General features: G+C 37.4%; 2 protein-coding genes across 4 annotated transcripts in view; both read left to right on the plus strand.

Annotated features, from left to right (window-relative positions):
- RELN (reelin) overlaps positions 1-21574 on the plus strand; it is a 533601-nt gene that overhangs the window by 76782 nt on the left and 435245 nt on the right. For all 3 annotated transcript variants that reach the window (XM_043588658.1, XM_043588659.1, XM_043588660.1), the window contains exon 2: positions 518-628. In XM_043588658.1, coding sequence (XP_043444593.1) covers positions 518-628 — 111 coding nt within the window. The remainder of the gene's footprint in view (positions 1-517; positions 629-21574) is intronic.
- On the plus strand, positions 11079-11606 carry LOC122487780 (cytochrome c oxidase subunit 5B, mitochondrial-like). The gene has a single exon (XM_043588661.1). It carries the CDS (start codon positions 11123-11125, stop codon positions 11519-11521), a length of 399 nt encoding a protein of 132 aa, XP_043444596.1. The 5' UTR covers positions 11079-11122; the 3' UTR covers positions 11522-11606.

Consider the following 21574-nt stretch of genomic DNA (forward strand, 5'->3'; position numbering starts at 1 on the left):
CTGCTTTTGTTGAAAAACTTCAGGGGATTCATCTATGATATGTAGATGCACAATAAGAAAAACAGTGCATCTTACTGTTCTTTCAGCCAATCTAAGATTGTTTCCCACAGTATGGAATAGTTAAAAAAAAATGTTTAATCACAATGCCAAAACTCCAGCAATGCCTTTGACTGCCTTCAGGGGTGGTGGTGGAGGTGGGGGAGACTAGCTATTCAATATATTCTACATTATTTTCAGATGATTTTGCATATAGCTGGGGAACGTGTAAATGAATGCAGAAAGATAGAACTAATGTACTAAATTTAGGACCAGCAATTATAGACATTGGCATTCTGAGCTGCTTTTTGCTCTTCTCTAATTCCTAATACAAAGAAAATACTGACTACCAGTAGTATAAAAATGATTTTTTAATAATGAGTAAAAGTTGTTTTGACAATGTTTAACACTTCAGAAATGTTATCTCATTCTCCTGATTGTATTAATTGAGGTTTCTTTTTTTTCCCTCCCTGTATTTCAGTGACAATTTCAACAAGCACCTTCTTTGATGGCTTGCTGGTGACAGGACTATACACATCTACAAGTGTTCAGGCTTCACAGAGCATTGGAGGTTCCAATGCTTTTGGATTTGGTAAGTGATCCCGACATAAGAAACCAATCATTGTCCATGATTAAACAGTTATAGGTCTTATTTTTTGAAATGCCTTTTTAAAAAGTATTAGACATTTATTATTTCAGAGAAAATAATCTGAAGTGATTTTTGTGTTGTTTGCTTGTAGTTAGGTGAATTGAAATAAGTCCTGTAAATGTACAGCCGACCATAAGCTTGGTGTGACAATCATTCTGTCCCTCTCCCGTCTGCTGCAACTATTATACTTCGTCTTGGGGGCTCATGTAAATTTCTGTGTTCTGTGTTCTGTGTTCTGTCATGTAAATTTCTGTGTTGCTGGAATTGGAATCCACTCTGATGTTCATGCATTCAATAACGTGGCTTTTAAAAAAAGTTTTATTGTTTATTTTTAAATAAACTCTATCCCCAATGTGGGGCTTGAACTCCCAACTCTATGATCAAGAGTGCATGCTCTACTGACTGGGCCAGCTAGGTGCCCCTCCATAACCTGTTTTTATAAACAGCTCTTAAAATCCTGGATTAGGTGAAAAGTGTCGTGTTAAATTTGGCAAGTAAGCATTGTACAAAGATAGTAATGACTGTTGAAATGATTGAATTCTATGAGTATTCATGAAGGAGTGTGTTTTAATATTTAAAACACTTAGATGGAGTCTTGTCCTTGAGCCAGAGACCTGGCAGGTTACTTACATGAGGAGGCAGAAGGCTACATGAGCATTACTGATCCCAGAGGATTCTCAATTTGGAAATCCCTAGTTTACCCATTATACAATAAACGTGCCAAGCTGGAATTAAGTAGGCCCTTTTCAGCATCAAAAATGCAAATTTAATATATCCATTTATGTAAGACATGAAATCACTGATCTTACTCTGAAATTGGAAAATGGCACAAGACTGTCTACATTGATATGAAAAAGATAGAATTGTGTTATCAGAGGCAGCCATGTGTTCAGCGTTTTATCTTTTCTGGGGTATTTATTAAATAGATAATTTTTACCTACTTTTGATATATGAAAGGACACCTCCTCTGAGCCAAGTCTTAGCAGCAGCTCTGCCCAGGTGATTCATTGATTGATGTCGGAGCAGTGATGTGGATGCCCCATTGTCACCCTGCTGGCCTCATATGAGACTCACAGCCTCAGGGCTTAAAGGAAACTGGAAGTCACTTAATCATCATGTTAAATTATTTGACATTGAGAATTTGCCCTATTCTTAAAAGATCTCCAGATAAGCTTTTACAATGTGTGGGTAACTACTTCTATGTTCTGATCCTCTACAAAAAAATTCTTGGGTCTAAAAATTCTGCTCATTTGGCCCCATGATATGGGTACATAATATATATGTACATAAAATAAATGATACACTACCTGTTATGTTACAACAGGACTTACAAGTAAGGGTGTCAGATTTAACAAATAAAAATTTACAGGACATTTGGTTAAACTTGAGTTTTAGATAAGTAATTTTTGAGTAAAAGAATACAATATTTGGGATAAGGCATTCGAGGTTCCATCTTAGCCCAATTAAATCAAAACCTCTGGGGGCAGAGTATGGGCATTGATTGTTTTTAAAGGTCCCCGGGAGATTCTGATGTTCATCCAGGGCTGAGAACTGCTGGTACTGAGTCAGTCCAGGGTCTGGTAGCAGCAACAGAGTTCCAGGCCTTTCTTTAGACTCAGTGAGTCAGGTATTCTGGGCTTGGGACCCAGTGATCACTTTCTAAGAAGCACTCCCAGTGATTTTGATACACACTAAAGTTTGAGAACCATTGATCTTACATTAATTAAATGGGAGAGACAGACATTAATTAAATGACCATATAAATATGTAATAGCAAATCTTGCTAGGGGCAAGCTTGGAAAAGTGCTGAGTGCTGGGCAAGGGTATGCCAGAGAAACTAGATCCAGTCTGAAGTAAAATGGGATGTAGTTGGGAGAGGCTTTCCTGAGGAAGTCGTGTTAAGCTGAGATGTAAGCTTAACTTCCTCATCTGTGAAATGGGGTTGGTACGGCACCTGCTTCATATGATGTTGAGTAGCCCTGAAAATTGAGGTTATTTATGTGAAGCTCTTAGCACAGAGGAAACACTCAGTAAAACTAGGTGTTCCAAAATTATAAATCTTGGTAACTGAAGTGGCTGCTTTCTCCAGTCTAAGACGTGTATATACTTCCTTTCGGGGGCAAAAAAAAAAGCAGTTCTCAAGAGGAATTAATCTGGGGTTTGTAGATCCGGGTGATTTGAGAAGAGAGGACTTGGCTGAATGAAATAACTATCACTTGCCAAGGTAGACACATAAAATCCATGTGTCCTATTGCCTCTGATTTTAGTAAAGCAAACAAAAAACTAGCAATGCAATTGTTAGGAGTTATTTGAGGCACCTGGGCTTCAAGACATTTTATTTTATTCAATTTTATTTTATTTTATTTTTTTATTTATTTAAAGGGCAGGGGTAGATGGGGAGAGAGCACATGCGAGCGGGGAAGGGGTGCAGAGAGAGAGGGAGATAGAATCCCAAGCAGGCTGCACACTGTCAGTACAGAGTCCGATGCAGGGCTCGAACTCATGAACATTGAGATCATGACCTGAGCTGAAATCAAGAGTCAGACACTTAACGGACTGAGCCATCTAGGCGCCCCAAGACATTTTCTATGATGACTTTGAAAGCTGTAAAAACGCAGTTTCTCTTGAATTAGAATGTTTTTGATTATATTAAATTATGCTTAGTCTTCCCATTACCATTAACCCAGTATCATTAGGTTAATGGTCTGAAGAGGCTTCTAGACACAAAGCCCATGGATGGTAGTTTAACTTCCATAACTAAAGCTCAGGTCTCCCATTAGTCAATTGGCATTTTTATAGGACATGATTTTTATACGGATGGATAGATAAGTTAGATTTTTTTTAAGTTTCTAGTAATATCAAAATAATTTTATCTGGATTTATATGACAATAGCAAGTTACCTTAAAAAGAAAATTTGATTATATAACTCCATATTGTTAAACAGAGTTAATCTTCATAAGCAATGTTTTGAATAGAGAGCAGGAGATAAAACGTCTGCTTAGGTAGATGGTCACTTTCAAAAGCAAAAGAACATTTTTTTTTTTGGTATTTAAGTTTAACACATTCTTTACAATTTAAGAAAATGAAAAAGATTGAATTTGAGTAGAGTGCAGGTGAGAAAGGAGAGGAAACTCTTACAGAAGGTAAAATGTAAGAGTTGCTGCTTTTTGGTAGGTTAGTAGTTGCGGTAGGATCAGGCTGAAAAAAATGTGGCATTCTTTGATCTAGAACAAAAGAGTTATTGAATACATAATCTATCATTAGGCTCTGACTTGACTGATGGAATGTTAAGCAAACTTGATTTGTTTGGCAAATGCCCAACATAGTAGGATCCGTGTGTGGTATGTTTAAATAGCTGTATTGAACAAGACAAAGTAGAACATATAGTTGAATCTAAAAAGGTACTTCTGAAAGTTTTTTCCACTTATAGTTAATTTCAATTGTACTAATTACATGAAAGTTATAGCCGCTCTACTTTAAATATAAAATATGTGTGTGACTAGCCAAAATAAGGCTATAATTATTCTTAAGATACTGTTGTATAAATGTAATTCCACTAACATAACTACAGCCTTTTATGCAAAACCAGAATTCTTTAAAATGCATGCCTCACTGACCAAAAATAGACAAATGCCTAATAGCCAGAAATACATTAAAACAATAGCTATGCAAAAGATGACTGTATGCCAGCAATGCATGGTTTGAAATACCTCATTTTGCTTGTCAATATAAGAAAACATGCTGCCCTAGGGAAGAGTGATGTTTAATTATGGGTATCTCTTTGTGCATCCCAGAACAAAAATGCTTCCTCTTGTCTTTGGCATTGAATTCCAGCTCAATCATGTAAATCTTCAAGGCTCTTTGTGGCCGCTCAATGAAGGGCTATTTGAATATCCTTTCATACAAAATTATTCCTTTTCCAGAGGCTGAAATGCTTTTTACTCAATATTTAGTATTCTGGCTTTAAAGCGTTTCACTCAATTTTTGATATTCTGGCTCTAAAACCGGAGAACTGGGTTTGCAGGTCTGCTGGCCCCAGTTCAAATTGTTAGATGTTGCATAAATTCAACTTTTGTGCTACATCATTTTTCTCAGCTAATACGTGAGCCATTTTAACAGTTTTTCATGTAAACTGTTGTAATTTTCTATGTGTTTCTTTTTCTATACGGAAATGAGCCATTCTAGATACAATTCTAGATATAATCACTGTTAAGTTACAAAATTCTTAAAATGGCAAGATTTGATGAAATCCAAGTTTGGGCAGAAAATGTGGTGAACAGATCCATGATTTTTTCTTTTTGATTTTTGCTCTTAAGCATTCAATCTTGTCATGCTTTTAATAGAGATTAAGCAACTAACATAAAAATTTAATATTTTCAATATTATTTTTAAACATGGTATCAGAATTTTTTAACAATGATCTGACTTTTTCTAACTGTGATTTGACACTCTAACTTTAGATGAATAGGGATATATTTACAAAACAAATTATTTAAATGTTTTAAGAAAGATTTACAATTTTTGTAAACCTTATGTTGGTCACTAGTTAACAAAAATGGGTACTTTACCAGTAGATTTTGATTGTATGTTAATGTTTCATTGTCATGATGCATGTTTTTGTTACTACTTTGCTTTATTGTCATTAAAAATAAAAATATAGACTTTAAGCTAATTTTTGGTTATCTTTCACATTAAAACTAAGTAGAACCTTTTACAACTTTACTAATTGTCACCAGGACTCCTACATCCCTGGGCATCAGCTACAGTTCAGTCTTAGGTGTCCTGTCCTTGTGACTTTGAGACACACGCATGTTATGAATACTACATACACATATTTAGGTCTTGATATTTGTAAAGAAGGGACAACCACTAGCAACTTCATTACATAGGGTCTTGTCTAGTAATGCTATTTATTTGCTAGCCTAAATTAAGCTAAATTATTCCTCATTCTTCTTAAGTTTATTTTGCCTGTCTCTTTACGAAGAAATGCTTTTGTAACATGCTTGAGGAATTTTAAACATATGTAGGGATTTCAAAGGCATGACCTTTTATTAGACATGGTAAATGATCTATAATTAACAAGAAGACTTTAGGTTAATTAAACAAATTGCTCTAGTCAATGGTACCAGGAGCATAGCTGACAAGAGCTGAAGTTGTCATTAATTTTTCTTATTTACTGGGTATTAACCTAAGTTTGGTCTTAATTCATTAATTTGGTCTCAATTCCACTTGCATATGCCAGCATTACCTTCATTAAGAAATAGCATAATATAGGGGCACCTGGGTGGCTCAGACAGTTAAGTTTCAACTTCGGCTCAGGTCATGATCTCGGGGTTTGGGAATTGGAGCCCGGTGACAGGATCTCCGCTATCAGCACAGAGCCTGCTTCAGGTCCTCTGTCCCCATCTCTCTCCCCTTCCTCCCCTCACCTCTTTCTCAAAAATAAACATTAAAAAAAAGAAATAGTATAATGTAGTTTGTATTTGACATATGACAACAATCAGGGATTATTTCCCAATAACTAAAAAGAATCACTTACTAGAATAGTGAACATGATGAATATAAAGCTGTTAAATTAGTCACTCGGCAAATTGCTAAAGTAAATGTTGAGGGGCATGAGATTTGGGCCATGTGGAGGAGTTAGTGGAGAAAGGCAGAAAGGTTAGTGGAGAAAGGCAGCTCAGTGCAGGGGTTCATCACATGACCTCCAGAGCTAGGCTGCTCAGGTTGTACGTCCCCCTGGCACGGCTTCTCGCTAACTTGGGCCACATTGTTTCTTTCCCTAAGCCTCCATGTCTGCATTTGTAAAATGGTAACAAAAGTGTCTAGTTCACAAAATTGTTGGGTAGATGAAGTGAATTATCTATTCAAGTGCCTAGTATATGTGCTTAAAAATAGATATTATTTAAAACCTCAGAAAGAAGTGAGAATTCTTTCTTTAAAATAGCAAACAGAATGAGAAGATAATTCCAGTGGCGGAATATTTGGAAGAGAAAGGCTGACTTTAGTTTGGATGGCAAACAATGCACCCAGTTTCTTACCCATAGAATTTAAAGCTGACACGGATCTTTGGTAGAGCCTGGCTCAGCCCTTGCCCCAATGTTTAGGTAAGGAATCAAGGCTTAGGAAGGGCGAGTAGTTGCTATTACATGAGATGGTGTAAGTGTGACGCGTAAAACCAGTTGTTCTGACATCATATCCAGGTCTCAGATACTTTTTTTTTGAAATATAATTCACATACCATAAACGTTACCATTTTAAGGTATACACTTCAGTGATTTCCAATATGTTCACAAGGTTGAACAACCAACGCCACTATGTAGTTTTAGAATGTTTCATTACCTCTGGAAAAAACTCCATCCCTGTTTAGTGGTCACTCACTATTCCTTCCCCCACACTGTCCCTGACAACCATTAATCTGCTTTCTGTCTCTATGCATTTGCCTATTATTTCATGTAAATAGAATCATACAGTATGTGGTCTTTTGTTTCTGGCTTCTTTTACTCAGAATCGTGTTTTCAACATTCATCCATGTTGTAGCAGGTATCAGGGACTTCATTCCTTTTTATGGTTATGTAATATTCCATTGTATGGCTACACCGCATTTTGCTTGGTGGTTGGAATTTTGTCAGTTCCCCGATTCTTAAAAGGAGTTAGGGTGGTGCAAATGGGGATAGGAAAAGTTTAAGGAGGATGTGAAGCGATTATAACAACCAGTGTCCTTTGGTACTTAACAGCAGCTCTGACCTCTGAAGATCAGATTGTTTAGTCTGTTCTCTGGCTTAGACCTGAAAATGATTAAATCTAAGAATCAAGAGGAATTACTCCTCTGCCCTCCTTCCTGCCTTTCAAGGGAAATAGGCCAGTGTGGCATGATTTTGGCCCCACAAAGGGTTAAGCCACAAGTGAGATACACAAGCCAAGCTGAATCGATCGAATTTATCAGTACAGGAATTTGGAATCAAGGCTCATCAATCCCAGTCCAACTCTTCATGAGCTAGATCAAGGCATGTGTAAACATTTGGGAACTCTGGGCACCCATCGTCCACAATGGCTCAGGGGAATATTGTGCAGGCAGAGGAGAAGGAGATACAGACAGAATGCTGCCTGATGTGCTGGAGCTTTCCAGGCTCTTATTTTAGGCTTTCTCCCCATCAGGCTCAGATATTCTTGGGTTTTAAGAAACACTAATAAAAATAGCTAACATTTATCAAACATCTGCTATGTGCCAGGTGTGTTGCAGGTGTTAACTTTTTTGATCCTAACAAAAAGCCTACTAATTATTCTCATTTTGTAGATAAAGAACCTGAGGCACAGAGAAAGGTAGGTAACTTGCCCAAGGTCGTGCATAGGGAGTTGCAAAGCCATAAGTAAAACTCAGCTTTGGGGCACCTGGGTGGCTCAGTTGGTTGAGCGTCTGACTTCGGCTCAGGTCATGATCTCCTGGTGTACAGGTTCGAGCCCGGCATCAGGCTCTGTGCTGACAGCTCACAGCCTGGGGCCTGCTTTGGATTCTGTGTCTCTCTCTCTCTCTCCCCCTCCTCTGCTCACACTCTGTCTCTCTTTCTCTCTAAAAATAAATAAATAAACATTGGAAAAAAAACCCAAAAAACGAAACTCAGCTTTATAGCCTGTTCTTAAGCTTCCCTTAAAGCCGAAGCCCACTTGAGCTGGTTTCTATTATAACCAAAAGAATCCTGAATAAAAGAAGGCCCTCTGTGTTGTAACCCTGCCTATAACAATCCCAACAATTCCTGCCATTTCTTTAGTCACATACATTCTCACTGCACACACACACACACACACACACACACACACACACACACTACATGAATCATAACCCACACACAGTTCCAAAATCCCAGCTGCTTTAAACTTCATGCCTTTGTTTATAGTGCTTATAATTCCTTCTGGTTCTCTCTGCTAGGTGGACATCCTGCCATCTTTTAGGGCCTTTGTCCTGCCTCACCTCCCCTGTTTAGCCTTTGTGACCCTACTCCCTGACACTCACCTCCATGGAACTCTCTATTCTGCCCTCCGTACTTCAGTCTATTCCCTGACCTCCACCAGAATCTCTAATAATCTGTTGAATTTACTTGTTTAAAACCTTTATACCTCTTTGAGGATAAGAGATGGTCTGGTCATCTTCACTCTCCTGTCATATAACAAGTGCTCAATAAATATTTATTGAATGAATAACCCAGTATAAATTTTGAGGATTCATAGGGTATTTTACTACCAGAGCTGACATCAGTAAATGCATGTATGTGCACAAGTGTCCTGTATGAACAAGAGAGCGGATATTACTGTCTTAAACTTCGAGGATATTTCTGAATCTGTACACGTGCATATAAACCTACACTTCTATACATATATGTAAAACTATGCAAACATACATACATTTTATCATCATAGGTTCTGGGGACATTTATTATCCTGCCTACCATTTTGTCCGTTTTTTTCTCTGGAGGTGGCAGGCACTAATGCCTTTAGATAGGAGAGTGATTGATTAAGTGTCTTCTTTAGAATCAAGAGATGGAAGGAAGTTCAAGAGAGTGTCCCATCCACGCTCATGTCTTAGGGCAGGTCAATGTCCTAATGATACATGATAGTTAAGTTCTTATTTTCTCTCTTAGATCTTCCGTGAAGTGATGCCTCTATAATTTCTTGGGAATGTATTCACTTGATTACATCAAGTGAGATGATTAAGGAAGGTTGTCTGGTATATGTGTGCAACCCTTGCTTCAACTTCAGTGCTTTTCTCATAGAATTTCTTCTGTAATTACAAAAGGTAAATGTATGTTAAAAAGCCATTAAATAATTTGTTTTCTTTCCTTTAGGCTGAAAAAAAAAAAAAACAACACTCCCTGTAAAGTTCATCCATGTCATAGCTCCTGAAGCAGCTTGTCAGTTTTTTCTGGACATTCCACAGATTCAACATTCAGGAACTTAGCCCTGATAAGATATGTGCCCTGAAACCCTTGTAGGTACTTTAAAGATGTATCCCTAAGGAAGAGGAGTTCTTCTAATTCCTTTCTCCTCCTTATTCCTGCTCAAATCCATGTGCTCAGAATCAAAGTAAAATGGTATGTCATAAATAAGACTGTCAGGAAAGTCACATTTTTAGAGCAGATTCTAATGAAAGTTGCCACTGTGCTATGGGAAGTTAGGGTTTTTGAGATTATTTTGTTATAATTTTGTCTGTCAGTGTTGAAAGATTGTGAAGAGACTTTTCTGTCTGGCAAATGGAACCTTATTAAAGAAGATACTTGCCCCCAAAACAGCACTGAACAAACAAGGACAGAGCAGTAGGTTTTTATGTGGGGTACTTTCTGACATGTCAAAGTTTTAAAAATAATTCTGGAAAATAGGTTTATGTAAATGAAGTCTTATCCCTTAGCAGATGAAGACAGAATCAGGAATATTTTGCTCTTTCTGTTTTAAATGATACTTTTAAAAACCACTTAGGAATCATGGGTCTTTACTTATAAGAGATACTGTTTTCTAGAAGAGTGATACTTTCCGTAGTATGCTACACTGTGCATTTTAACAGGAAAAAAGATGGAAGTATATGCTTAAGGGAATAAACTTGGAATTCTGACTCTGATCTAGCAGTTAATTTTGCTTGTAATGTGGTTACTCTTGAAGTTTTCCAGTCTTCCTTTTGGGTATCTAGATAATGATAAAAGAGTTTATGTCCCATGTTCACAGTAATTGATTTATAAATACTCTTGATTCTTTTTTGGCAGTTAAATCTAAGAACAACTTAAAATAATTTTATAATGTAATTTATTCCTAGAAATAATTCTGATAATAATCTTTGAAGTATTAAAAAAAAGTGGTGAAAGTAAATTCTTGGCATCGCCTAGAAAATAGCTGTGGATGCAGCCTATGAACTTGAAAATAGATGAGATGTAGGCGTCCAATAACGGCACTTCACCAAATGCCGGTTCTGTTTCCACTCTTGTCTTCTGTTCTGTAGTTTGTATTCAACCCTCTGATGCTGAGCTTTGCATGTCGCCTAATAGATGTGTAGGCTGCTCTCTGAGGCAAGCACACAACTAAATTACTGTTTTCAGGACTCTGAATGTCTGAATGGAAAGATATTTGCTGGTGTGGGAGTTGCCATTTTGGAAAACAGAATAGCAAAGTTGTTAATATTTTGGTAAAAGTTCAGACTGAGCTTCTCTCCTGCTTTTCCTTCCACATGTTTTCATACATCAGAACCATGTTGTTGCTATTATCTAGTTAATTATGTTATTTCTGGTTCTTCTTCAGAACAGTGCCTCTCCACATGAATTCTGGTAAATTGCAACTTAAAAGTAAAATAAATGGAGCTATCAGAGATCGTGTTCTGGGAAGACGTTTTGTTTATCCTTAACGGTTTTCTTTTTAAAATAATTAGTTATCGAGTGCTGCTGTTTGTAGCGGGCGTGATGGCTTCAAGGTTACTTCGTGGAGTTGGATCGCTGGCCGCGCAGGCCCTCAGGGTCCGCGGTCCCAATGGAGTCGCCGCAGTGCGCTCCACGGCATCTGGAGCATCTGGAGGCGGTGTTCCTACTGATGATGAGCAGGCAACTGGGCTGGAGAGGGAGGTCATGATGGCTGCTCGGAAGGGACTGGACCCATATAATATGCTAGCCCCAAAAGCAGCTTCAGGCACCAAGGAAGACCCTAATTTAGTGCCATCTATCACTGACAAGCAAATTGTGGGCTGCATCTGTGAAGAGGACAATAGTGCTGTCATCTGGTTCTGGCTGCACAAAGGCGAGGCCCAGCAATGCCCTAGCTGTGGAACCCATTACAAGCTGGTGCCCCATCACTTGGCCCACTGAGCCTTTGCACTAACTTACTCAAAATGTGCTATAAAGTTTCTTCTTTCCAATAAAGACTAGCCATTGCATTGGCTCCTTCTCCCATTAAAAAAAAAAATTAGTTATTTGAATTATGAGAAGATTCTTTTTTAACTGCACTTTTAGTCTGTGTGATCCAATACCAGTGTTAACACTAATAACAAAAAATGGAGAGAAAACTGTTACTAATAAGGAAGAACCCAGGGTTTGGCCTTCTGTTTCTAGAGAATGGGACAAATGAGCAGCTCTAGAATAATTATGAGGTTGATGAAGTTTATCCTCCAGGTCCTTAGCCTGTCCCCTCCCTTTTCTCTCTTTCTTCTTGTTCCACTTTTAACAAGGGGATGATATCAGACACATCTTAGAATGAATTTTAAAATGTTGCACTGTTAGCACCTTTTCCCACACTGCTTCTTGCGATCATTAGTGTCTTATGGTACGTTAATAGGTCTTACATGGCAAAAGTGTATTGCAGTATAAAAAAGCTTGGAATATGCTGGTTAAACAAAATTACATAGTACTTCTTAGAATCTTCAATATACTTTTCTTTTGAGGGGTGCCTGGGTGGTTCAGTTGGTTAAGTGTCTGACTTTGGCTCAGGTCATGATCTCATATTTCTTGAGTTTAAGCCGTATTGGGCTCTGTGCCGACAGCCCAGAGCCTGGAGCCTGCTTCAGATTCAGTGTCTCCCTCTCTCTCTGCCCCTCCACTGCTCATTCTCTCTCTCTCTCTCTCTCTCTCTCTCTCTCTCTCTTTCTCTCTCTCCCTCTCCCCCCCCTCAAAAATAAATAAACATTAAAATTTTTTTTAAATATAAACTTTTCTTTTGAGATTGAGTTCACATAATATAAAACTTACCATTTCAAAGTGGACAGCCCAGTGATTCTGCAAACATCACCACCAACTAATTTGAAGACATTTCCATCACCCCAGAAAGAACCCTATACCCATTAAATTCGATCAGTTCTAAACCCTTTCTTCCCATCCCGTAGCAGCCACTAACCTACTTTCTGTCTCTGTGTATTTGCCTATTCTGGACATTTTATATAAATGAAATCATATAGTATGTGACCTTTAGGACTGACTTCTTTTACTTGACATGTTTTCAAGGTTCATCCTTACTGAAGCATAGTGAAAAATGCAGTAATTGATTCTTATTTATGGCTGAATAACTGTCCATTGTTTGAATATTCCATATTTTATTTATCCATTCATCTGTTGATAGATATTTGGATTGTTTCCATTTTGGCTATTACGAATGACACTCCCATGAACATTTGTGTAGAAGTTTCTTGTGTGCACATACATTTTATTTATTTATTCATTTATTTATTTATTTATAGAGCATGAGCAAGGGAGGGCAGAGAGAGAGAGAGAGAGAGAGAGAGAGAGAGAGAGAATCCCAAGCAGGCTCAGCCACTGAACCAATTGAGCCACCCAGGTGCCCCGTGAGTGGGTGTTTTAAATTCTCTTGTGTGTAGACCTAGGAATGGAATTACTGGGTCATGTGGTAATTTATGTTTAATTTTTGAGGCACTGCCAAACTGTTTTCCATTTTATAGTCCCAGCAGCAGTACACGGATTCCCAATTTATCTATATCCTTGACAACACTTGTTATTTCTTCTATATTTTTAGATTAATAGTGAAGTGATATGAAGAATAGTCCATCCTGACTAAATTGATTTTTTAAACATTTTAATATGTTTATTTAGAGAGACAGAGAGCAGGAAAGGGGCAGAGAGGAGAGAGAAAATCCCAAGCAGGCTTTGAACTGTCAGCACAGAGCCCAACACAGGGCTCGATCTCATGACTGTGAGTTCATGGCTTGAGCTGATATCAAGAGTTGGACACTTAACTGACTAAACCAAGTAGGTGCCCCTTACTAAATTGATTTTTTGAATCCCTGGACTGTAAGAAAGATTTAAACTTAGAACATCTAAAGGTTTCCTCTCTGTTTTCTAATTTTCTGACAGCTCAGAACGATTTGTTTAATAAAAAATGCTATTTAAAAAAAAAGATGAAAAACATTTTGCCTGAGGTATAAAGAGGATTTTGGCCTTATACAGCCAAAAAAAAATCAATCAATACCCTAATATCCTAACAGAAAATTAGCAAAAACTCAAACCATTTGTAAAAGAAGAGAGACAAATGTCCAGTAAATATGAAGAAAATATTCAACTCACTGCTAATAAAAATGCATAATTAAAACAATTATGAAGCTTTAAATTTTTTGCAATTAAAATTTTTTTTAATCTGGCAAAGATGTTTAAAATCATGTTTACTTAATTCTGGTACCAGTGCTGGAGAATAGGTATTTATTGTTGATGTGAGTATATATTGGTTATCTAGAAAATAATTCGGCAGTATGTAAACAAAGAAATTAAAATTTTCACATATTTTGACACAGTTCTTTTACTTTGGGGAATCTATCATAAAGAAAAAACAGAAATACAGACAAAGGTTGATGCATGTGACTGTTTACCAGGGTACTATTTATGTTATGAAAAATTTGAAAATAATCTAAATGTCAATAAAAGATAATGGTAAAATAAACTAGAGTATTAGTAGGAAGGAATAATATGTTGACACTGCATTATTTACAATAGTCAATATATAGTAGCAACCCAAGTATTCCTCAATTGATGAATAAAGAAGATGGCATACACACACACACACACACACACACACACACACACACACAACTATTATGTAGCTCTAAAAAAGGATGAGGTTTTTTTTTTTTTTGCCATTTGTGACAACATGGACGAACTTAGAGGGTATTATGCTAAATGAAATAAGTCAGACTGAGAAACAAATACCATATGTTTTCACTCATATGTGGAATCTAAAAACAAAAAAGAAGAATAAAAAGCAGAATCAGACTTAAAATTACAGAGAACAAATGGTTTCCAGAAGGAACGGGAATGGGCAAATGGGCAACATTTGGGTGAAGGGTTGTGGGAGATACAGGCTTCCAGTTAGGGGATGAATAAGTCACAGGAATAAAAGGCACAGCACAAGGAATATAGTCAGTGATATTGTAACAGCACTGTATGGTGACAGATGGTAGCTACACTGGTTAGCACAGCATAATGCATAGAGAAGATGAATAACTATTTTGTACTCTGAAACTAATGTTATGTTGTGCATCAACTACATCCAAATCAAGAGCTTTTTAAAAAATAATATGCTACCATTAAAGTGATATTTTAAAATAATAATGGCATGAGAAAATGGTTACAGTACAATTGAGATAACCATATGTATACACACACGCACACAAACTACACACACATACACACATACTGACACATAGTTTATAAATTTTGTTCCCCAATACACACCCACATTCACCTACTAAAGAAACTATAGAAACCCTCTTATTTGACATGATCAGTATTTGTATTGAGTCAGCTGAAAGAAATTGGTTAGACATGTTTATTGTTTAGTTTCTATGAATGATTAAACAACATAGTGTTTAAAAAGGCAATCCATCCTATGGTAGAATCTGGGCTAGGGAGAGGGTGACTCGGAGTACTTGTATAGGTTTTGATAGTAAGTAGGATGGTTGGGCAATAAATTTGCTAGTTTTCATTGGAATTCCACTACTCCTTCCCCCCACATAAACCTCATTTCCAGTTTTAGTGTCTTTAAAATGGATCAAGAACATAAACAGACTTGCAAAGAATTCTTAATGCAGCATTCTAGATATTTGTGGGGTTTTTTCAACCTTTTACAGGTACCTTTTTAACCATATTTTGAGAAAACACCTGTGTAGGTTCTTTTTATCAAGTCTGTCCAAAGCATCCAAGTTAGTGTGTATATATACAACAAATGGCTTAGAAGTGCTCATTTTTTATCATAGCTTATAGAGCGCTTAATGACATTATATTAAGATAATAGCAGGTTCAAATGGAATAAACAGATTTCAGGGCACACCCTAGATAAATAAATGCACATACAGGAACACACTAGGTAAGCACATTTGTGGAAGTACAAAAATCAGGCACAAAAGTAGTGGTACCTACTCCTCCATGTACAAGGCTGATGTAAACAAATGAGCTAGTGAAAGAAATGCTATCATAGTTATATTTACATGATTTTATATTATGTGTAGGTATTCATCTAATGAACTGATGTTATTTTATTGTATTTTTTTAATGTTTCTTTTTTGAGAGAGAGAGAGAGGCAGAGCATGAGCTGGGAGGGGCAGAGAGAGAAGGGGACACAGAATCTATTGCAGGCTCCAGGCTCTGAGCTGTCAGCACAGAGCCCGATGTGGGGCTTGAACCCATGAACCTGAGCCGAAGTTGGATGCTTAACTGACTAAGCCACCCAGGCGCCCCTGAACTGCTATATAATGTAATAGGGATTTGACAGAAATATCTCAATCTATTTTTTTAACATTCCATTGTGAATAATTTGAAGCGCACATCAAACTTGAAAGAATTTTACAGTGAGCACCCATGAGCTCGGTAAAATTTGGATACACTGCAATGCACAATCCTTAGGGGTATATGAGGTTAGATTTGATAAATACACAAACCTGTGTTAACTCAAACCCTTATCAAAATATATAAAATCACTGGGGCACCTAGATGGCTCAGCTGGTTAAGCATCCAACTCCTGGTTTTGGCTCAGGTCATGATCTCACAGTTTTATGAATTCAAGTCCCTCATCTGGCTCCGTACTGACAGTGAGGAGCCTGCTTGGGATTCTCTGCCTCCTTCTCTCTCTGCCCCTCCCCTACTTACGCTGTGTCTGTCTCTCTCAGCAAAAAAAAATTAAAAAAAAATTATAGAACATCACCTCATGTCTCTCCTCCATCAACTCTCGGTTTCATTTGCCAAAGGCAACCAATTTTTATTTTATTCCACCATAGATTAGTGTGCCTGTTGTGGAACTTTGTATAAATGCAGTCATGGAATATGTACCCTTTTGTATAAAGCTTCTTTCACTTAGCATAATATATTTTTTTTAATTTTATTTGAGAGAGAGAGAGAGCGAGCAAGAGCAGGGGAGAAGGGCAGAGGGGCAGGACGAAAATCCCAATCAGGCTCCATGCTCCCCATGGAGCCTGACACAGGGCTTGATCCCATGATCCTGGGATCATGACCTGAGCTGAAATCAACAGTCAGCTGCTTAACTGATTGAGCCAACCAGGCGCCCCCACTCAGCATAATATTTTTCCGTGTTGTGTGTGTCAGTAATTTGTTATTGCCGCGTAGTATTCCTTTGTAGCATTCCTGTTGACCTGGGTTGTTCTTGTTTTCAGTTACTGTGCATATTGCTGCTATATGTACATAGTTGTACAAGTCTTTTTGTGAATATATGTTTTCATTTTTGTTGGGTAAATACTTAACAGTGAAATTGTTGGGTCTTGTTGTATGAGAAGCTGCCAGACCTTTTCCCAGAATGGTTGTACTTTTTGTGCCGTCACCAACATACTGTTAGCGTTGCAGTTGCTCTGCATCTTTATCCACTTTTGGTGTCGTCTGTGTTTTTATTTTAGACATTTTGGCGAGTATGTGGTAGTATCTCAGTGTGGTTTAAATTTGCCTTCCCCAACTGACTGATGTTGAGCACCTTTTCATGTGCTTATTGTCAAGTATCTGTTCGAATCTTATGCCCACTTTAAAAAGTTGAGTTGTGGGGCGGGTGGGTTAAGTGTCTGCTCAGGTCATGATCTTGCAGTTCTCGAGTTCGAGCCCCGCATCGGGCTCTGTGCTGACAGCTCAAGCCTGGAGCCTGCTTCGGATTCTGTCTCCCTCTCTCTCTGCCCCTACCCCTTCACACACACACTCTCTCTGTCTCTCTCTCAAAAATAAATAAACACGAAAAGTTGAGTTGCCTTCTTATTATTAAATTACAAGGGTTTTAATATATCCTGGATGCTAGTCCATTATCTGATATATGTTTTGTGAGTAAATTGTCCCGCCTGTGACCTGCCTATTCTTTTCCTCAGTTGTATCGTACGATGTGTAGAAGTTTTAAATTTTGATGAACTTCAGCTTTTCATTTTTTTCTTTCATGGTTATTGCTTTCTGTGTCCTAAGGAAGTCATTGCCTGTCCTAATGCAAATCTAACTTTTTAATGTGCTCCAGGTGATGGAGGCTACAAAGTAGCTATTTTTCTTTTCTTTTTTTAAGCAGCGGTTTTTCAATCTTCATAATCTTTGGGTGAGTACAAAGCAGATATTAGAGTTCATATACAACATTGCTCAAAGCTTCTCATCAACCACTTCCTGCTTGTTTTAAAAAAGTCGGGGCATTTTCCATTAATGTGGCATCATTTTTACACTTAAAAGTTTTTCATCCCATGTGTGCAAGCGTCTGATTTGAATGTGCCACTTTATAAGCGAGTGAAATTGCTTCAGACTCCCGGATTACGCTGTGATAAGCCAAATGGGCTTCACTCCCTTCACACCAGAGACACCTGCCAGAAACCAAACAGATGGTAAACTAGGCAGAAATGACCCTCGGCATTCTCATTAGAGTAGTTGGGGAAATTTTAATGGGCCCCCATTTGCCTTGTGCTGTATCTAATACCCTTTGAACTGCCACTTTTTTTTTCTTGTTACAAGTCAACAACCACCATGTATATTTTAATAGGGATTATCAAACACAATTTGCCCAGAAGATGTACAGCCCTCTAATGCTAATTAGTCAAGTTTAAATAATCACTGAATTCTGGGATAATTGGAAAGAAACACTGTTTTTCTTGCCAGTGCATAATTACTAATTAACAGGAAGATAAAATATCGGTGTGGCAGTCTTATCTAGAAGAATCTGTTAAGAGTTAATTAACTGATGCATTGATGCCAAGTCAGTGTTGGTCAAGAAAGTTTGCAGACAAAGTTCTCTCGTAAATTAAACAAACAAACAAACAAACAAACAAACAAACAAACACATCTTGTAAAGATTACGTCGCTGAGCCAGAGAAGAGCATGGGTAGAGTAAAGACTGTGTGACCTTTAGCCAGTGTTCTAGTGCTGAAGGTGGACAGTCATTCCATTAAAGAGTGTTTCTTTGGTGCTAAATATTAGAAACACCAACTGCTGGTTTCTACTCTGCTGTTAACACATAAGATTGGAGGCTTTGTTAATTTGCTTTTCTCTTGATCCTAATAATTGCATGGGCTTTCTCAACCTTAAAATATCCTCATGAAATTGGACCATAGCCGCCCCTGTGTTTTTTCGGCTTATTAGAGTTAGGACTTGAGTGTGTGAAATGGGTAGCTTGCTGGAGATTCACAAAGAAGAAAATAAAAGCTTGACTGCCAATTTCTTTGTTTTTGTCAGTGCAGGAGTTACCATTTTGCTATTCTTCACAAGTATTTGAAAACACATCCATTAAACTATTTCTTAAAGTTAACATTTTTAATTAAAGAATAGCATGCTTTTAAAACTGTTTTTAATTTTTTCATTTAGATTAATGAATGAGTAGATAGTGCCAAGCATTTAATACACATTGCCTGAAGATTTAAGTGCTTTAAAATTCCATTTGTGGGGTGCCTGGGTGGCTTAGTCGGTTAAGTATTGGACTCTTGATTTTGGCTCAGGTCATGATCTCAAGGTTCATGGGTTTGAGCCCTGTGTTAGACCCTGCATTGACAGTGCAGGGCCTGCTTGGGATTCTCTCTCTTTCCTCTCTCTGCCCCTCCACTACTAGCTTGTGCTGTCTCTCTTTTTCTCTCTCAAAAATAAAATTGGGGCACCCAGGTCACTCAGCCGGTTGAGCATCCGACTTCGGCTCAGGTCATGATCCCACCGCTCGTGGGTTCGAGCCCCACATCAGGCTATGACCTGACAGCTTGGAGCCTGCTTCAGATTCTGTGTCTCCCTCTCTCTCTGCCTCTCCCCTGCTTGTGCTCTGTCTCTTTCTCAAAAATAAATAAACATTAAATTAAAAAAAATAAACAAACATAAAAAAGGAACAATATAGTATTAAAAAATAAATAAATAAACAAAATTTCATTTGTTTGGGGAGTCTTAATCACTGGGCAAAAGCTAAAAACTCAGTTTTTCCTTTATGAATGCATACTTTTTATTAAAACTTTTTTTTGTTTTTTTGCAAAATCTTCATTGCAGTGAAGAGTATGCTGTAGGTAAAGAAAAAAGTCATGTAGAATGTAGAAGTTCTCTGAATAATAAAATGTTGAATTGTTCAAAAGATAGGAAGATGATAGAACACTTGGTAAAACTATGGTTTTATAGATTATGGAGGAAATGAAGAATATGTTTGCTAATTTCTTTTGAAATAAATGAAAATGAGTAAAGAAAACTTTGTAGCAGGAACATTTTGATCCTGGTACACACACTTAACACTTAACACACTTAAGGTTCTGGAAGTGGTTATCACAAATAGGAATTTTAATTTCATAATATTCCCTTATATTCAGAACTCAGCCATACTTTAGTCTTCAAAGGCCATCTTCAAAGAATGAAGGAAGGAGGATCAGTGCAGTGTTAGTTGTTTTATTCCATTTTACTAGTCTGCTTAAAATAAGTCTGATGATGAGGAGTCACTTAATCAATTTACTTATCAATTGTACAGATTTATATATATATATATGTATATGTATATATATATACACATATATATATATATATATTTAAGTTTATTTATTTTCAAAGCGAGAGAGAGAGGCAGAGAGAAAGGGAGAGAAGAAGAGAGAGAATCCCAAGCAGGCTCTAAGCTGTCAGCACAGAGTCTGATGTGGACCTTGATCCCACAAACTGTGAGACCATGACCTGAGCCAAAGCCAAGAGTTGGCTACTTAACTGACTGAGCCACCCATTCACCCTGATTGCAGGTATATTCTGAGCTGTGTTACTTCCTGTGGACATGATAGGAATTTCCCAAAGCGATCTTAGTTTCAGAGTGATAGTATGAGTCTGTACTGGAAAAGGAACTATTAGGCTGGCAAGACCTAGTGATTTTAGTATTAAATGACATCCTAATTTATATGCTAGGGCGTGAAAAAAAAGGAAAATGAATCATAATCTTGAAGGGCTGCAAAGACTTGTTGAACTGAAGTCATTTTTTAAAAAAAAGAATACATGCTTGAACCTAAAAAGTTTTTAAGTGGTTTGGTACCAGAAATTTTAAAAAATCAATGAACCTAAAAAGTTTTTAAGTGGTTTGGTACCAGAAATTTTAAAAAATCAAATCTTAAGTTACCTTGTATATAATAGAAGCACTTAGTAACACATTTTTTATTTGGGAAAAAGGGAAGTCTCGTAGATGGATATGTTGACATTCCCCTGGAGTTTCTGCACAAGACCCATTCCTGGGGAAGAGACAGGTGCTGGGGCAGTGAGGGAGGACAAGGGAGGGAGAGAGGGATGCTTAGCTGGTGGACTAATGACACGAGGCTGGTGAGAGACATGATGACTTTTATGGGTACTCCTTACTTTTCCTTTTATTTTCTTCTCTTTCCCCCATTTCTGCCCTGTCCCACTTCTTTTTACTTTTAGATCTTCCTTCTTAAATTCCTCTTTTAAGTCCTTCTTTGGTGCTTTTACTTATTTTCTCTCTGTCTCTGTCTCTAGTGGTTGCTCATTTCCTTTTTCTCTTTTTAAACATGTTAAGTTGAGGTAGAGTTGACATATAGCATATTAGGCTCAGGTGTGCAACATATAATGTTTCATATTTGCATATATTGCAAAATAATCTCCACAAAACGTCTAGCAAACCTTCACCATCATACTTAGTTATAACATTTTTTTCTTGTGATGAGGACTTGAAGATTGATTCTCTTAGCAACTTTCAACTGTTCAGTATGTTGTTATTAACTATAGTCACCATGCTGTGCCTTACATCCCCATGACATATTTATTGTATAACTGGCAGTTTGTATCTTTTGACTCCCTTCACCCATTTTTTCCAATTCCTCAACCTCTTCTCCTCTGGCAACCACCAGTCTATTCTCTGTAGCTACATTTCGTTAGATTTTTTTTTGGGGGGGTTCCATGTATATCATACAGTATTTTTCGTTCTCTGTCTGACTTATTTCACAGCATAATGTCCTC

This window comes from Prionailurus bengalensis, chromosome A2, assembly GCF_016509475.1.
Source record: "Prionailurus bengalensis isolate Pbe53 chromosome A2, Fcat_Pben_1.1_paternal_pri, whole genome shotgun sequence".
In the NCBI taxonomy this organism is placed as follows: Eukaryota; Metazoa; Chordata; class Mammalia; order Carnivora; family Felidae; genus Prionailurus; species Prionailurus bengalensis.